Source organism: Prunus avium, chromosome 5 (genome assembly GCF_965620075.1).
Source record: "Prunus avium chromosome 5, drPruAviu1.hap1.1, whole genome shotgun sequence".
Classification (NCBI taxonomy): domain Eukaryota; kingdom Viridiplantae; phylum Streptophyta; class Magnoliopsida; order Rosales; family Rosaceae; genus Prunus; species Prunus avium.
Window position 1 is genome coordinate 29,838,595 of NC_142288.1, and position 16,740 is coordinate 29,855,334.

Sequence of the window (16,740 nt, forward strand, 5' to 3'; positions counted from 1 at the left end):
CAACAAATAAGAATTATTTTTTATTTTTTTTAAAAAGGGAGAGTTTCTTTGTTGACCAAATAAAAATGAATTTTTTTAAAATAAAAAAATAATAATTTCATTGGTTTTCACAACCACTGATTAGGGTTGATCCATGCTCCATCCATCCCTTCTCTCGTCTTTCTTATTTCATTATTGAAAGCTACATAAAGTTATGGTCCCTCTGCGCCCTCTGTCTCTGTGTCTCTTGTATGCAATATTTTCCTGTCTCTCATTCTCTCCTTAGAATTTCACATTATTTTAAATTTCTGGATTTTTCTGGTTTCCGTTGATTTTATCTAACAAGGCATCATGTGGATAAATTTATGAACTTGGTGTTGGTGTTGCCAAGTCAATGACAAAGTCTAGGATTCGGGCCACACACGGTGATGTTACGGTGGTCCATTTTGAACGCACGCAGGCAGACCCAATTGTTGTTGAAAATTACGTGAATTATGTCTTTAGCACGTGAACTTGAATTTTGGATTGTAACAAACAACTTATCAAGCCTGCTACTTGATACTTCAATAATTCACTCTCAAATTCCCAAGTCTTTGCGACCCAAGAAATCCGACGAAATAACAATAAGATAATAAAAAGATGCTTTGGAGATTGAGTACCAGTGCTCAATTATTTGCTCATGGTGGGGTTCCAAATACTCCAAAGTCATTTTTATTCCCCTAAGTTTGCCCTTTTTATTACTTTGCTTCCCGTAATTTCCAAATTTTCAATGTAGTTTTAAATTCGAGTAACACGTCACAAATTTTATCAAATTACTCCCAATTATATATGTTACAAATTATGTCAAACGTTATGCTCATTCGAAGAAATTTGATAAAATTTATAACATTTCATTGAATTAGTTGGATTTAAGAACTCTTACCGTACTCTGTGTGTGAGTAGAAAGGCCCAATACTTTGATTCGTAATGTATTGGTTTTATTGGTCTCATGAGTACATGAATCATAATTCGTGGGTCACCTGAATTCTGTTTATCTCAACGTTAGGCCCAAATCAGACCCGGCTCGCTCAGCGTGAGGACATTACTGGAACTGTGCGTTTCAAGACTAAAATAAAAAACAAAACAAAACAAAATCTCATATTTCCTTCTTCTCCCACATTTTCTAAGAAACCAAACAGTCATCGCCCTCCCCGATTTTCCATAAGGATTCCGGTGAAACAGATTGTAAAGTGTAGATGGACAAGGTAGAGGAGGAAGTGGAGAAGGTGAATAAGGAGTGGGACGAAACGTACAGTAAGGTGGTAGAGCAAATAAAGGCAATAGAGGAGTATGGGAAATCACCTAGAGTTACCATTGCGGAGACGCAGAGAGACTCGCTGCCTAGAATGAACGGGCTCGCCCAAGACGGCTTGGCGTTGCTTAATTCATTGCAGTTCAAGCTCGATCTGTTTGCCCCTCAGTTGCCCACCGACGATCAGGTCCAGTCGGCAAAGAACTTGCTTGAGTCCTGGAAAAACCGATCCCAAAGGTATTTCAATTTTATGCTCCTAGCCCTGTCTGTTTGTTGGCCGAGAAATTTTTTGAAAACATAAAAGAATTATCACTTCTGTTTCCGCAGAAATAAGGAAATGGATGAAATCGTGAAACTTAATTAAAGAGAAATATATTCTAATTTTGAATGCTCTTAAGTTAGTTATATTTGCAACCAATTAAAGCTCTCTTGAATTTAATATTTAAATGTTTTGGTAACGCTGGGTTTTGTGGTCTTCCTGATCAGTTTGCGGTTGAGTATGAGGAATGCCAATTTGCAAGCAAAGGCTAACATGAGGAAAGCTGCTCAGAAAGAGGTAATTAATTCATTTTTGGACTAATTTGGGTTAGTTTATTGTCTTTCACATTAGCATTGTGAAATCTGGGTTGTTCACTAATTCATATTATCTTCATGCTAAACTATTTTTATGAGGCAAAATAAGATAGTTGCTGTAATTTCCTTCTTAATGATAATAAGCTTAAGAAGTTCCGTAGAGTAATTTATTTATTTAAAGTGTTATTGAGAAAAAAAATATTTTGAGCAAATTGTGATTGATTTGGCTGTGTTTGTTGCAGAGAGAACTTCTTTTGGGGGGTGGAGAAGAGTCCACAGTTCGTCGACGCAACTTACAGTATGTATCAATTATTCTAAACGGCTTTCAGTAAAATAATATTCATGTTTATGTATGCTTGGTTTACATATGCATCGTCATTAACTTGGGGAAAAATCTTTATGAGCATGAATACAGTATTCTCTTACTTTTTACATGAATTTTTTATTTACAGAATTTATTTTATCATTTGGTTCTAGAACAAAGGCTGGAATGACATCTGCCGCAGAAAGCATCACAGAGAGCCTTCGCCGTACTCGTCAGCTGATGGTTCAGGTTAGTTGCACTACTTTGTATTTTCCATTTATTCTAATTAATACATCTTTATGCGATGGTAGCATGAATTTTTTTTTGGTGGGATGCAATATTTGGTTTTCTTGTTTATTTGTGTAGGAGGTGGAAAGAACTGCAGGCACACTCATGACTTTTGGTGAGTTCCTTTCGTTACACATCAAATCAATCTTTACCTTGCTTAGACTGTGTCACTGCAATTTTTATGATTTTTCTGAACAGCTTATCTTGTGACACTGAGTTTGACTTTCATACTGGATTGTGTTTTAAAGCGGTACGTCATAGAAATAAAAGGAGAAAAAAAATTATATTTAGATATTTATGGAGAATTCGACCTACTCCAATCATCAGAATTCGATTCGTTTGTTTTTTTGGGGGCCCTCTAGTTAATAGTTATACAGATTGACCATGGAAATATGAGGTTTTAGATCAATTAGAATCATGGATAACAGCTCAGCTCTTACTTCCTCTGCTCTATGAAATTGTTTCAACATTGGAATCTGGCAGACATTTTGTTCTATGAGAATGATGTAATATGTGGCAGACATTTTGTTCTATGAGAATGATGTAATATGTTGAGCTGCTTATGATTAGCTCTCAGCACCGTATGTCTCTTACTAATAGTTCATAGCCTTGCCCACTGCTCTTGAGAGAGAACATCAATGTACTCAAGGCACCGTACCTCATCTGATCTAGTGTACTACCCATGTCACAAAGTTCTCTGAGCGTTCTCATGTTACTTTATTCTGGTTTAGCTTTTCACAATGTGTCTTAGAAGTTGTCAATGAAGACACATCCAGTATATGACATTGATCTAGCTCCGTTGTAGGACGATCTTTCTGACACATTACTTGCGGAGTATGGTTGTATGCAATATTTGAAACATGAATGTTCGTCTTACATTTGATTTGAAAAGGTTATTTTCCTGAGTTAGACTAACTCTATGTGTTGGATTATGCAGAGGACTCTACTGGAGTACTACGGAAGGCTGAAAGTGAATATAAGGGACACCGTTCATTGTTGATGCGAACCAGAAACCTACTCTCCACGATGCAACGACAAGATGTCATTGACAGGTTTAGAAGAGAAGATTTCCATTGTAGTATAACTATTATGTATATATGCAGTCTCTCATGTTGAGTTGTATCTGGACAGGGTGATACTTGTATTAGGAATTTTCCTGTTTTCTTGTGCGGTTCTTTATGTGGGTTCGAAGCGTATTGGTCTACTGACATTGCAGAGGCAGGTCACAGCTGCCATTAAGGCTGGTATGGGTGGGCGAGCAGAACTCAGACCTGGAGCTGTTGAAGATGCCGTAAATCATGCCCAGGTCTATGACAATGCAGTTCATAAAGTGGAGGAACCTCTAGAAAGATTGATGCACGATGAACTCTGAAACTGTAGCTTCGTTTAATTGTTTGTTTCCTTGCTTTTCCCATGGGTTGTGCTTCACAATTCATTAGCACAGAGGGCTGTTTGCTATTGCTATCTCAATTTTTTTTTGGCCCTGTGACATTTCCATGTTGGTTTACAGGAGCCAGCATTGTTAATTATGTACAACTTGTTTTCATAATGGAGACGAAGAATATCGTACAACACACCTTTGTTCTTCAGCTTACAACATACCTTAACACCAACTGTCCAAACCCATTGTTCACAAAAGCAAACAATGACAACAAAAACAAATTTCACCATGTGTAACAAAGTGGCAAACAGAAGAAATAATAAAATATAAATACCATATATAAAAGTAATTACAAAACAAAGTGAAATACTTGAGACTTTCCTCACATAAAAAGCTAGTAAAGAAAGGTTTCATTAAAAAAAAAACAGCTGAAATTCAGTTTGATCTTCTGGTTCTGCATTGATAGTCATGTCCACGATCAAGATTGTTGAGCCTGCGGCTACCACGCCATGATTTCTATGGTTCAAAACTCTGGAAGTTTACAAAGCAAAGATATCTGGTTCAACCTTTGCAAAATTCATATGGCCAAACTAGACATATAAGAAAAACATCACACGTAATCACCACCTACTCCAAGCTGCAAGGTCATGAGTCATGGAATAAGACAATTGTTTATGAGTTGCCGTTTGTAACACACCAGACAACAGAAACGGTTGGTTTACCTTCTTGATACTTTTCAATTCATGGAAAATAGCCTTCTCATCCTTCTATTGGATGGCAAGCTCACAAAAGTATAAACCCATAAAACCGAGCAAGAACTCCAACTTTCTTATTGTCGCCTTCATATGCCCGCGAAGGCCTCCATATCTCTTCATTGCGGAGTCAACCTCCAAGCACGAACAAATGCATCCTCGCCAGAGCTTACCACAGTGTGCTCATCCGTGAACGCTAAGCCATACACCCCACCCAAGTGAGCATTCTTAATGGTTATACGGCTTGATGCAGGCTTGTCAACTTCATATATGATGACACACGTGTCAAGAGACCCAGTTGCAACCATGCTGCTATCAGGAGACCAAGCAAGGCAGTTTATCCGGGCAGTATGGTACAACATGTTCTTAAGCTTGACCTGGGATAGAATGTGTCAAAATGCAAGGTGGTCAACATTAATAAGAAGGCAACAATCACAACCAGCCTCTAGAAACATGTTACTGAAGCTCTCCATTTACATGAGAGATTTTGTAATCAGTTGAATCAAACTGAGGCACACTTGACATTCCATATAAAGAACCAACAACTTACTGCCTCACATGATTGTCTATTCACGCGTTTGACTAAATTTGGTTAAACAAAGAACAGCAGCTGATAATGGACTGATGCACACATCTGCATATTCTACACACACATGCATGGACACACATAAACACGTGACTAGGCGAAAAAGATTTTTTTTTTTTTTCCTATCCTTTTCATACTGCAAATCACAATAATACCAGAACAATGGTGTTAGAATGATGAAATGATAAGCAGTAGCTGAGGACAATGAGCACACTACCTCTCGGGAGACACGATCCCATATGACAGCTTCTCGGTTCAAATCTCCAGATGCAAACATTGAAACATCTGGAGAGTAGCGTATGACAGAAATAGACCCCCGATGTTTCTCTAAGACAGCCTCTTCTTTAAGTGTATCACCCATTATAGAATACATATGCAGTTTACCGTCCTGCCCACCAACAATGGCTTCACTTCCATCTGGTGCAATAGTACATGCAGTCACAGTAAACCCAAGGTTAATAGTTGACACTACTTTTGTGCCACGGAGCATGACAACTCCTGTGTCAGTTGAAACCAAAGCAAGTTCAGGAGATTGAAGGGCAAGGCTTATGTCCTTTGGCTGACTGCCAATATCAATAGGCTCTGCATCTCCACATTGATCACTGTGGACAGGAACTCTCCAAACCTGGGTAGTTATGAGAAATATGCATGAGGAAAGAAACTGAGATAAAGTGAAATCCAAATCAGGCAAAAAAAAATTCCTACGGAATAAAAATGTAAAGTAGAAACCATCAAATTGCATGAGACTAAAAGAAAATAAAATTCTAGTCACCTTATTGTCAAATCCACATGAAACGATTTCTTCTTCAACAGCTGCTAAACATTTTATTTGAGAATTTTCCTTCCTTCGTAATTTTCCACCATATCCAACGCCTTGAATCCATTTAACAATTAGACCATCATAGCTGCTAGACAATATAACTTTTGGGTCACTATTTAGAACAGCCAACGACGTAATATTCTTCATGTGTCCAGATATCAACAGCGGGGCTTTATCAAGGTCACTTGCTGAGAATATACTAATGGTGCCTCCAAGTGAAACAGTAACAAGATGATCATTCTGCCATAGACACCCAACTAGCATGTCATCCACTCCACCTGATCCAGGAGGAGGCAATGTTCTTTTCACCTTCCCATTATTATCCTCAGATATCTCCCATACTTTTGCTGATTTGTCAGCAGACACAGTCAGAACCTAATATTTTAATTGGAACTGATCAGCACATTCAAGCAGGGATGAAAGATGTTACAATACAGAGAAAATAAAATATGCAAAGCAGCGATCCTTATAATAGGGTTCAGTTCAGCAGATAACACTTGGTTAGGCCTAAAGTACATGAAATCCCCTGAATCTAAATAATGTCCAATAAGCAATTAAATTAACAAAATCTCTTGGGTAGAAAATAACAATCTCAACTTTACCTGTTTACCATCAGGACTCCAACTAAGAGCATAAATACTGCCTTTGTGGCCATCTTCAGAGGAAAACCCTCCAATCTTCTCCGCGGTCTTTGCATCATAAATAATACCACTTTTATCTGAGCTTACAGTGATAAACTTACTTCCATCTGGAGAGAACCTCACACAATTCACAAAGTTTGAATGATCCCTAACATACAAACAACAACCACAAAAAAAAAAAAGGAAAAACTTTGAGTCAGTACGGTAACACAAACATCGAGGCCTCAAGTAGTTGCTATGATAAATAATGAAGAAACCTGTGAGACAGCTTGAATTTAAAGGGCGGTCCTTCGTAGAAATTGACCAAGAAATCCTCTCCACAAGTGACAATGCGAAAGGGTCTTGTTGGCTTAAACGCACAGCTTAAAACTCGCTTCGAGTGCCCATCAAAATCCCCCACAGTCGAGCCCGAATCCCACCTATTCAATCGTACAAATTCCAGCAACTTCTCACTAACCAAACACAAAAGGCCAGAAAATCCACCAAAAAGAGAAACCCGATGTATAGTTTAAAATATGAAAAATGAGAAGGATGACGCTTACATGAATGCGCGAACTAAGGATTTTCCTTTTCCTTCACCAGAAGCAACGATCCTCATTCCGTCTGGGGACCACTGGAGGTCGTCGATCCGACCCGAGAGGACCTTGAACTCGTTCTTCAGAACGAAGTCGTTGTGGGTCCCCCAAATCCTGACAGTGCCGGAGACATCGGCGGACGCGATCCACTCGCCGTTGGGCGAGAACCTGGCGACGGTGGCGGGGTAGGCGTGCTCGGCGTAAACGGCGACGTCGAGAGGATTCTGAAGATTCATGATAATTACGGATCTGCCATTGGTATAGAGGAGCCTGTTGGATTTGGGGTCGCCGGACATCAGAATCCCACGGCCTCGCTCCGTTGACGGTACGCAGGCGTAGGCCTCGGTGAGTTGGGTCATTTTTGGGATTTTGGGAAAAGCGAGAAAGTGGGATTTGAAAGCTCGCGGCTTTTATAGGTGGTGGGGTTTGTGTTGTGTTGTGTGTCAAGAGACTGATGAGGGAAGTGATCGTGGTCAGCAACTCATGATCAAGGCCAGTGCGCTGTGCGAGTTTTGGAAATGTTCAAAAGGTAAAGTAGACAAGGACACGTGTCAGTGTGCGAGACGTAAGATCCAAGAAGAAGGATTGTCTCTGTCTCCTCCTTTTTACTTTTATGATTAAGCCAGACCCAATAAACTGTCCAGACCTGGCCCAACCCGGTTACAGGGCCCGATTGTCTTCAGGTCTAAGTCTTGTTTGGTATGAGACGAGTGGAGAGGCTAGAATGAGGAGGATGAGTGAGGAGGTTATTTGAGGAGGTGAAATCTCACCATCAACAACTAAAAACAAAGTACATGAGGGGTGCATTGGGGGGTCCACACCCCTTTTAATGGTGAGATGGGCCTCCTCAAATAGCCTCCTCACTATAAATCCTCATTATAGAAGCTCCCATGAGACGAGTGAAACCATGATTTCCCACGCAAGCCCCAACTTCCTTTTAAAATATATATATATATATATTTGTTCTTTGTTTTGTTTTTCGCACAAAAATAATAAAACTGTAATCATAAGGATTGAGATTTATTTGAGTTACCAAATTGAATTTCTTCTTGTAAAAATTGCAAAAGAAGAGTCGATCACCGTTGTCTGGTTTTTATAAATAAGCTCATTTTAGCATGATATATTAAATAAATACTCATATAAAGTAGGGGTGGGCGAGGTCCGATTTCCACCTCACACCAGTACTATTTAACCGGTGCAGTTCAGTCTGGTTTTGGTGAAAAAAAATGTATGAAATTGCCTAGTCCGGTTTAAATTAATTCCGGTGCGATTTCTTGTTTTTTCGGTTTCGGACCATATTTTATTTTATTTATTTTTTAAATTATTTTTTTTTTACAAATTTCAACTAAAATTTTATTTTTTGGGCTTAAAACTTCACAAATGATCCAATTTCATACAAAGAGAGATGATTGAGCATAGAAAAGAAAGGTGCTTTGAAGTTGGGTTTGGGGAAATATTAGTTATGGGATTAGAAATTTAGCATTGGACTTGAATAATTATAAATTAAAAAAAGGCAGCCGGTCCGGTATGATTTTGTAAAGTGTGAAATCAAAATTGGTTTGAACTGGTCTGGTCCGATTTGATGCCAATTTGTTGACTTTTTAGTTAACATAGTTTTTTCCTTCTAGTGTAGCTCGGTGTTTCGATTTTTCGGTCTCAATGACCACCCTTAATATAAAGTTTATTTGAAGAGAAAAATCTAAAACTAACCACTTGTCCATTTAATTAAGAGCTAATTATAAGGCAGACATGAAGTGATTCGTAAACATGACTTGCATTGTATTGTGTGTTAATTAACTGAAACTCGTACGTGGCTAATTGTAATTGTAAAATGAAATTAATTATTTGGTAGTGAAGTCGTAAAGTTTTGTCCCGACTAGTAGACTGAACTCTACATACGGTTCCATTTTCTTGACAAAGGAAAAAAATTTCGTACAAATCCTTGAAATTTGGTTATTGCCTGTCTCTCGTCTAGTACTAGTACAGTGACAAAGCAGAAAGCACCACTTGTTAAATTGAAGAAGCCAAACAGGTGTGATTTTAATGCTGACGTGGGAGAACGTAAAATGTTGGGGCCTACCCACTCAATTGGGTTAGCTGGTGGAAACAAAGGTCAAAGGTAAGTGGTGCACATTCTCAATTTCTCACCTCACCAAACCATGCACATTCTTGCCATTCACAGGAGACACATCAAAACATGGCTAAAATTCAAAAACAACCAGTCCATGTCAACTTGGAGACAACTTGACCTTCTTCAACACACCAGATTATAATATAATCCCCCTTCCCCCTGACCTTCTTCACCCACACACAAATTCCTTCATAAAATATCATTATATATTCCTGTTGCTCTACCGATATCCTGGATTCATGGGGCCTTGCTTAGTCTCTCTCTCTCTCTCTCTCTCTCTCTCTCTCTCTCTCTCTCTCTCTCTCTGTGAATATCATCCATAACTAATTTTCATATATCGATCCTAATTAACTCTATTGCTGCATGCAATTTGCATCATCCGATTACTATTGTTCTATAACAAGCTCAGCTAGGGTTTTTACTCAATGAGGAAGCCTTGCTGTGAGAAGACAGAGATAACTAAAGGAGCATGGTCTAAGCAAGAAGATCAGAAACTCGTTGATTACATCCAAAAACATGGGGAAGGCTGTTGGAATTCCCTTCCTAAGGCTGCAGGTAATTTACTACTACTACATATATATATCTTCTTAATCATCAATTTCTTTGATTACTACTACTCGATCAGAGTTTGGGTTATATTTTCTTTGAAACTGTATGCATAATTACATATGCAAAAGTATAAGATATCAACAATTACTGATATATGTATGAAATTGACAATTGATCATTATTGTGGGATGAATGAATTCAATCCAGGAAAAAGAGGCGATACATAAAGGTCGTAGATTCTCTTTTCTTCTTTCTACAGTTGTAATATGTACATACATATAATATATATATTGAATAATATTGTCGATTATGGTTAGGGTTGCGACGCTGCGGTAAAAGTTGTCGACTGAGATGGATAAACTATCTGAGACCAGATCTTAAACGCGGAAGCTTTGGAGAAGATGAAGAGGACCTCATCATCAGGCTTCATGCACTCCTCGGGAACCGGTATATATACATGAAACTACTCTAATCTCAATCCATAACCCCTTCCCCAAAATTAACTCCCCAATAACACGATTGCCTAAGCAACCTAGCTATAGAGAGAGTTTTATGGTGTAATTTAATCGAATTACGAAACAATCATACTTAATTTGCTTTTCAATATACCTAGCCAGCTACAGTAACACAAGATTACAAATACATGTGTATAAATATATGCCTACTATCATATATGTATATACAATTCTTCTTCTATCCAGATGTTATTATTGTGCATACGTCATTGTAAACATGAAGGAAAGCATGAAGGGTAGTAGAAAATACATGGTGTTCGCACGGTAATAATGTTTGGATGTCTGCATATAAGAGAAAATATGCACATGTATATGTAACACTAATCATATATGGGAAAATGTTACTTTGATGGTTGAGGTATATTAGCTATGTGTATTCCACTCTATCAGTGTATGTGGAACCCACCTATATTAGAGAGGTGGTCATCAATGTTTTCAGTAAATATCGTCTAAATAGTAACACCCGTATTTAATGTGTTCAAAAACACTTTATTCTCTTTACAAGCAAAATATGGATACTTTGCATTAAATACAAAGATTTTATGTGTGAGGGGAATACACGTGGCACAAATTGAATGAGAAAGACAAAAAAGAAAAATAGCTAGCATTCTTTACATATAACTATTTATTGTTATAAATAGTTGATTACAAGTTAATTTAGGTAATACCATGAAAAAACGATTGGCTTTAAGTGATTATGGAAACTGAATCTAATAAAAGGAACTGTACTAACATGGATGTATATGATTATGATATTGGATGAATTTAGGTGGTCATTGATAGCAGGAAGATTGCCAGGAAGGACAGACAACGAGGTGAAGAATTACTGGAACTCCCATATAAGGAAAAAGCTAGTAAAGATGGGTACTACTACTACTAGTACGGCTCTTGATCCGAAAAAACCCCATCACCGCGACAACAAGGTGCCACTACTAATGCAGCCTGATGCTAGAAATCCAATATTATTTAGGCCGCCTGCGACAACGTTGGATCAGAAGCGTGCGCCTAATCATGATGATGAGGTGGACGTCTCGGATTCCATGAGTATTAACGGTGGTAATCAACTTCAAACAGGTGTTATAATGAGCAACAAAAGCTGCTGTTTGCCAGACTTAAATCTTGACCTCACTCTAAGTCTCCAGTTGGCTGTGGGAGAGAGGCAGCAATCTGGTATCTGAAAGTAAAAAGTATCCGTCCCTCCCACCCACCACGATGACCTCCAGGGCTCCTCTTCTTTTAGACAACATTGGTGCTTTGCTTGGATTGGACGCGTGGATTTATGCTATTGTGACTAGTGTTGACTAGCATAAAGTTGGGTACGTAATTCGACAGTAGCTTGCTTTCGGTTTGAAGCTATAGTAGCAGTACTAGTCAGTCAGTCCGTGTGTGGAGAAGAAAAGAGTTACCGACTAATTTTGGCATGCACATGATATATCTGCCAAATACTATATAGGTGTTGTTACGTATATATATATATATATATATATATATATATATATATATATAGATATATGTAGAGGACAAAGTTACCGTACATATCTGATTCGTATTGACCAAATATATTTCAAACTCTTGCAAGAGGAGGCAGAGGGTTATTAGCTATATCTCTGCCATTAATTATCCAGTGAGATGAAAAAAGTTAATCGTATACAACGTTCTGGTTTTTCATATCATATATCTTCTGTATCTTCAATTTGCATATCTTTATCTCTGTAAATGTTCCAGTATCAAATGACCGATGCATAGCTAACAGAGCGATTTAGCTAGTTGTGGTGCATGGACGAGCTATATATCTATCTAGTTCTACAAGGAGAGTCTAGTACATATACGCACACACACATACAATTATATATACTGGGTCAGAATGAGAGGAGTAAATTAGCTAATGTCATGAATGTACATACGTGACTGCATTCTTCCTTGCTTGAAGTAGAACATAGTTTTTTTTTTTGGGTCGAGAATCTTCATTGAAGAAAAAGAAAAGACGAACAAGCTAAAAGCTGCAAACATGCATGTGAATGATGAGAAATCCAGCTTCTTTTTGAGCGAGAAGTCGAAGCTCTGATTCATTACCAAATCCTCCAAAAGCAATGACTACTGAAGTCGAAGCAATGATTCATTATCAAACATTAGCTATATATAGTGGAAGATTTCTTTCACATGTACACCTCTCCAATTCAAACATAAATTATGAAGATCTTTCGATATATAGAATACTTTTATTTTGGGGATAACTTGCACATATAGTTTTTGAGAGTATCTTACATCAAAATATTTTGCACATATTTAAGAATTTAAAAGATTTTGGACCTCTCTACCAATTAAAAAGATGGTTGTGAAGGAAAGTTGAGGTTCCATCCCAAAATCAATTGGCAATAGGGGCCCAACTCCTTATAAGCCCTTGCTAGGTTTCTCAACTTTCCAATATGGGACTTTTTACATTCACATTCTCACAGTTTGACTACTTTGCGCTATTGTCTTCAAAGTTACGAATTGTTACCGTGAAAAAGGGATTAATTGCATAATTTATACAATACCTTGCATTGCATCATCGTGGAGAGAAAAGAAAAAGGAACCATACATGAATGTGAGTGAGGACTTACTGAACATCTCAAAACAAAACGAGAAAATCGACCCCTTAAAATCTAACAGTCAAACGGTCAACTCTATTCATCTCTACCAACTCTATCTAGCTTATATATTTTGCAGCTGTGGGCTGAGACACCACGCATACAAAAATATAGATATATTTTTCTCTTTGGAAAGGAATTATAGGTTTTACTGTAATTAAAGACCTGGGCATACGATAATAGTAAATGACTGTGAGAATCAATGAATATGATTATTATATAGAGTTTGCCAGCCTCTAATTCTAATTGCTAGACATTTTATCATTTTATCTCTTGAGTAACGACAATGAGGAATTCAATTTTCATTGGCATTCGAAATCGACAACTCTTTTGAATCTCAGTGATGAAAATCTTGAGCACATGTATATGGGGTCCTTCTCCTCCCTTAGGATTTTTACGTTGACCTTTTCGAAATGGTAGTCCAATTCCTTCCGTGTTGCTATAAATGGTATAAATGAAATAGTACTCTTGGCAATCTCACAAGAAAAGGAAGACATGTGTCCTGTCAAAAATTCCTCAAAACCTCACCTGCGAATCTACCATTCAACTTGCACGTACGCTCACCAGTGACTCAGTGAGCGTGAGACTTTGTCAGGATTCTATATTTGAATTGAATCCACCCTAAATTTATATTCATGGAATATGCATATCAAATCAATAACTGAATAACTATCTATATACGCAAAGAATATACGTATAATACGGTTTGAGTTCATTATCCTTAACCCTTAACTAACCCAAATGCTGACTATTATTACTAAATTTTAAAGAAAATTAGAAAAAATCCTATGGCAACAATCTATTACTAGCATTTGTGCATTTAACACTTTTTTGGTTTTTGTCAGAGAAGAAAAGAAGAGAGATATTATATATGGTTGGAAATATTTTCGCTCGCCACTTCAACTCAATATGTACTATCATCACCCTTCTCAACGCTTGATACATGTCTATGAGCCTAATCATAGTTAACTCTTTACTTTGTATTTGTGGAAACATGTTATGCTCATTGACACATATCAAATGTTGAGAAAAGTGGTAATTGTACACCGTGGGTGAAAGTGGCGAGTAAGAATGCTCTATATTTGGTTTTATTTTCCAATTGAACTAATTAATAATGCAACTAGATTTTATTTTTTAAAAGTTTTTTTAGGTCAATGCAACTACATTTAAGCCCTCAATTTTTTTAAAATTGACATGAAGGCCCTTTTTGACATTTGGAAGTGTGTGTCCAACACATTTTCTTGATTCGGTCTCCCATGTACCATTAATGGCTACTCAAAACTGGGGGTATTGCATGGGGAAAGCATAAAGGTTTTTACATTTTGAAGTAGCTGGCTGGCTGTCCACAGAATCTTACTTAACCATTGTATACATAGTAGAAATTAAGGTTGGCATAGTACCGGACAAACCAAACCAAACCAAACCCTCGACAGATGACATGCAGTAATTTCACAACTGTAAGTCAAGCGCAGTTGGAAAATTTCTGTTATATTGCTCTACCCCTCACTTGGGCACCTTGAGCTGCCCTCTCTCTCTCCCTCTCTCTCTCTCTTGCTGTTAGAAGAAGAAGTTGAATATCAGAAAGAAGAATGAGGAAACCTTGCTGTGAGAAGAAAAAGACGAACAAAGGAGCATGGTCCAAGCAAGAAGATGAGAAGCTCACTCAATATATTCAAAAACACGGGGAAGGTAGCTGGCGCTCCCTACCACTGGCTGCAGGTATATATATATAATTACAAATAAAAACTCACTCTAATTTTGCACTTGTTATTGCTTGAAAAACATATACATTACATTAGTTATTATAAGCTCTTAATAAAATTTGTTTTAAAATTAATTAATGGTGCAGGCTTGCATCGGTGTGGAAAGAGTTGCAGACTCAGATGGGTAAATTATCTAAGGCCAGACTTGAAACGTGGCAACTTTGGTGAGGATGAAGAGGACCTTATCATAAAGCTCCATGCACTTCTTGGAAACAGGTACTGCGCGCAGGGCATCTTTGGTATACCATATATAGTAGCTTTTCTGAAAATTCCGGGAGCAAACATATATAAAAGGAGAATAATTTGGAACTTATGCATTTGCTAGAATCTGAATGACATATTAAGGAACCAAATTCGTAATGCATGCGCCCCTGTTTCTGTTTGCATAAATAATACCTAATTAACTTGCTTAATTTATGACTAATTAATAAGTACTAATTATAGGTGGTCATTAATTGCTGGAAGATTGCCCGGACGGACTGACAATGAAGTGAAGAATTACTGGAACACTCATCTAAGGAGAAAACTAATACAGATGGGAGTTGACCCAAATAACCATCGGATAGGGCACAATTTTGGCCATACTAAATCATTTGGCTCCAGGATTAATACAAATGATCAGCCAAGTGTAAATTCTCACTCTTCTGATGATCCATTGTTAGATTCTACAAGTGAACCCGAAAGCAACACAAGCTGCAGTGCTTTGCCTGACCTCAATCTTGATCTCACAATAGGCCTTCCAATTTCATTGGGATATTGATATTAGTACTAATCCTTCAAACATTTTGTACAAGGCTTGGTTATGATTTTATTATTTCCTGCCACGTATTGCTGGGAAAGAATATTGTCATAGCTGAGAGCTAGAGACAAATTTAGATAGCTTCGTTATGCTAGTATGAACCCTAAACTAGAATTTTGGGTTTGAATTAGTTAGTTTATGTAAATGGAGACTGGAGAAAAAGAATGTGATAATTAGTTGGGTGCGTTTATGCTAATGTTTTTCTTCTTAATTTTTCCCTAATTATTTGGAGATCTTGTGCAGTAAGAGCTTTGAATTTTAATCTTCTAATCGTATAAAATTAATGTGCATTTTGATAAAAGAGTGTATTGAAGGTAAGGTAGATATTAATTCATTCATCATATGTAAAAGGGATTTTATATAATTTATTCATGAGAGAAAAACCAAGTCTTTCTCTTGTTATACACTTCAGGTAGCAAGTAGATTGGAAGAAAGTACAGCAATATATGGACCAGAATGTTCCTCCTTTGGAGTTAATTTATGATGCGAAACTGATAAGGGGAGAGAGAGAGAGAGAGAGAGAGAGAGAGAGAGAGAGAGAGTGTGTGATGGAAATCTAAGTTAAGATTCTATATATCTGAAGAAAAATACAAATTCTATATCAGATTCAAATTCTTACTCTCCCAGTAATCGTATCTAGCCATGTATAGTAAGAAAAATACAAAATGTGTATGTAGATAAGAAGCGGTTGTGGTTTTAAAGTACAAAATATGGATAAGGTGGTTTTAAATTCATATATCTTACACAACGTTCGGACGACTGGAATTTAATTTTGCCTGTGCGAACAAGTCTTGTTTCGCCCACACCCACATGCATAGACCAACCCAATTATAAACCACCATTCCAAGTCAAATTTAGTAATCTGATTACATACATGGATGCTATGTTTTTCTGACCTCAATTCCACTGCTATACATGTTGTTCTGACCTTAAATGAGAAAAATTACTAAAATATTTATTCATGCACCGGAGGAGGAAAATGAAAAATTGACACAATAAGGAGAAGTTTCCTTCCTATAGAAAGAAAATACCCAATTTTGAATAAGATATCACAGTCACAGAGGTTAATTTGGAATAAATTGCTGTGATTTCTGTCAAGGGGGTCGGTGATCTTCGTTGACAATGGAGAACAAGACAAAGAGATTGTACGCAAAAGCGTGGAC

General features: G+C 37.4%; 4 protein-coding genes across 6 annotated transcripts; 3 read left to right on the top strand and 1 right to left on the bottom strand.

The window, feature by feature from the left end:
* The first annotated feature begins 1,108 nt into the window (after nucleotides 1-1,108).
* On the top strand, nucleotides 1,109-4,009 carry ATSEC20 (Sec20 family protein). Its single transcript, XM_021945780.2, has 7 exons — nucleotides 1,109-1,507; nucleotides 1,757-1,826; nucleotides 2,086-2,141; nucleotides 2,321-2,396; nucleotides 2,514-2,550; nucleotides 3,373-3,487; nucleotides 3,567-4,009. The coding sequence occupies exons 1-7, from the start codon at nucleotides 1,215-1,217 to the stop codon at nucleotides 3,805-3,807; spliced, it is 888 nt and encodes a 295-aa protein (XP_021801472.1). The 5' UTR covers nucleotides 1,109-1,214; the 3' UTR covers nucleotides 3,808-4,009.
* Nucleotides 4,010-4,133: 124 nt separating this feature from the next.
* On the bottom strand, nucleotides 4,134-7,672 carry LOC110745641 (transducin family protein / WD-40 repeat family protein). 2 transcript variants are annotated; one of them, XR_002524854.2, is made up of 7 exons: nucleotides 7,158-7,672; nucleotides 6,873-7,034; nucleotides 6,577-6,763; nucleotides 5,927-6,349; nucleotides 5,372-5,779; nucleotides 4,539-4,945; nucleotides 4,134-4,453 (listed from the first exon to the last, which is right to left on the bottom strand). XR_002524854.2 is itself a non-coding variant. In XM_021945767.2 (6 exons), the coding sequence occupies exons 1-6, from the start codon at nucleotides 7,547-7,549 to the stop codon at nucleotides 4,688-4,690; spliced, it is 1,830 nt and encodes a 609-aa protein (XP_021801459.2). In that variant the 5' UTR covers nucleotides 7,550-7,672; the 3' UTR covers nucleotides 4,134-4,687. The 2 variants fall into 2 exon arrangements, 1 of the variants encoding a protein (XP_021801459.2); XM_021945767.2 differs by having other exon boundaries at nucleotides 4,134-4,945.
* A 1,701-nt stretch (nucleotides 7,673-9,373) lies between these two features.
* Nucleotides 9,374-11,911, top strand: LOC110745280 (transcription repressor MYB4-like). Of its 2 annotated transcripts, XM_021945371.2 has the most exons (4): nucleotides 9,374-9,876; nucleotides 10,078-10,099; nucleotides 10,188-10,317; nucleotides 11,155-11,911. In XM_021945371.2, exons 1-4 carry the CDS (start codon nucleotides 9,838-9,840, stop codon nucleotides 11,561-11,563), a joined length of 600 nt encoding a protein of 199 aa, XP_021801063.1. In that variant the 5' UTR covers nucleotides 9,374-9,837; the 3' UTR covers nucleotides 11,564-11,911. The 2 variants fall into 2 exon arrangements, with proteins under 2 accessions (XP_021801063.1, XP_021801056.1); XM_021945364.2 differs by lacking the exon at nucleotides 10,078-10,099 and having other exon boundaries at nucleotides 9,381-9,876.
* A 2,534-nt stretch (nucleotides 11,912-14,445) lies between these two features.
* On the top strand, nucleotides 14,446-15,805 carry LOC110745439 (myb-related protein 308-like). The gene is made up of 3 exons (XM_021945526.2): nucleotides 14,446-14,734; nucleotides 14,865-14,994; nucleotides 15,223-15,805. Exons 1-3 carry the CDS (start codon nucleotides 14,605-14,607, stop codon nucleotides 15,536-15,538), a joined length of 576 nt encoding a protein of 191 aa, XP_021801218.1. The 5' UTR covers nucleotides 14,446-14,604; the 3' UTR covers nucleotides 15,539-15,805.
* The last annotated feature ends 935 nt before the right edge of the window (nucleotides 15,806-16,740 follow it).

Coding starts and splice junctions, on each gene's coding strand:
- ATSEC20 (XM_021945780.2), top strand. CDS start 1,215: ATGGACAAGGTAGAGGAGGAAGTGGAGAAGGTGAATAAGGAGTGGGAC. Junction 1,827..2,085: donor GGAAAGCTGCTCAGAAAGAG/GTAATTAATTCA, acceptor TGTTTGTTGCAG/AGAGAACTTCTTTTGGGGGG. Junction 2,142..2,320: donor GTTCGTCGACGCAACTTACA/GTATGTATCAAT, acceptor ATTTGGTTCTAG/AACAAAGGCTGGAATGACAT.
- LOC110745641 (XM_021945767.2), bottom strand. CDS start 7,549: ATGACCCAACTCACCGAGGCCTACGCCTGCGTACCGTCAACGGAGCGA. Junction 7,035..7,157: donor TCCTTAGTTCGCGCATTCAT/GTAAGCGTCATC, acceptor ACGATTGAATAG/GTGGGATTCGGGCTCGACTG. Junction 6,764..6,872: donor AAATTCAAGCTGTCTCACAG/GTTTCTTCATTA, acceptor TTTGTATGTTAG/GGATCATTCAAACTTTGTGA.
- LOC110745280 (XM_021945364.2), top strand. CDS start 9,747: ATGAGGAAGCCTTGCTGTGAGAAGACAGAGATAACTAAAGGAGCATGG. Junction 9,877..10,187: donor TTCCCTTCCTAAGGCTGCAG/GTAATTTACTAC, acceptor GATTATGGTTAG/GGTTGCGACGCTGCGGTAAA. Junction 10,318..11,154: donor CATGCACTCCTCGGGAACCG/GTATATATACAT, acceptor GGATGAATTTAG/GTGGTCATTGATAGCAGGAA.
- LOC110745439 (XM_021945526.2), top strand. CDS start 14,605: ATGAGGAAACCTTGCTGTGAGAAGAAAAAGACGAACAAAGGAGCATGG. Junction 14,735..14,864: donor CTCCCTACCACTGGCTGCAG/GTATATATATAT, acceptor TTAATGGTGCAG/GCTTGCATCGGTGTGGAAAG. Junction 14,995..15,222: donor CATGCACTTCTTGGAAACAG/GTACTGCGCGCA, acceptor TACTAATTATAG/GTGGTCATTAATTGCTGGAA.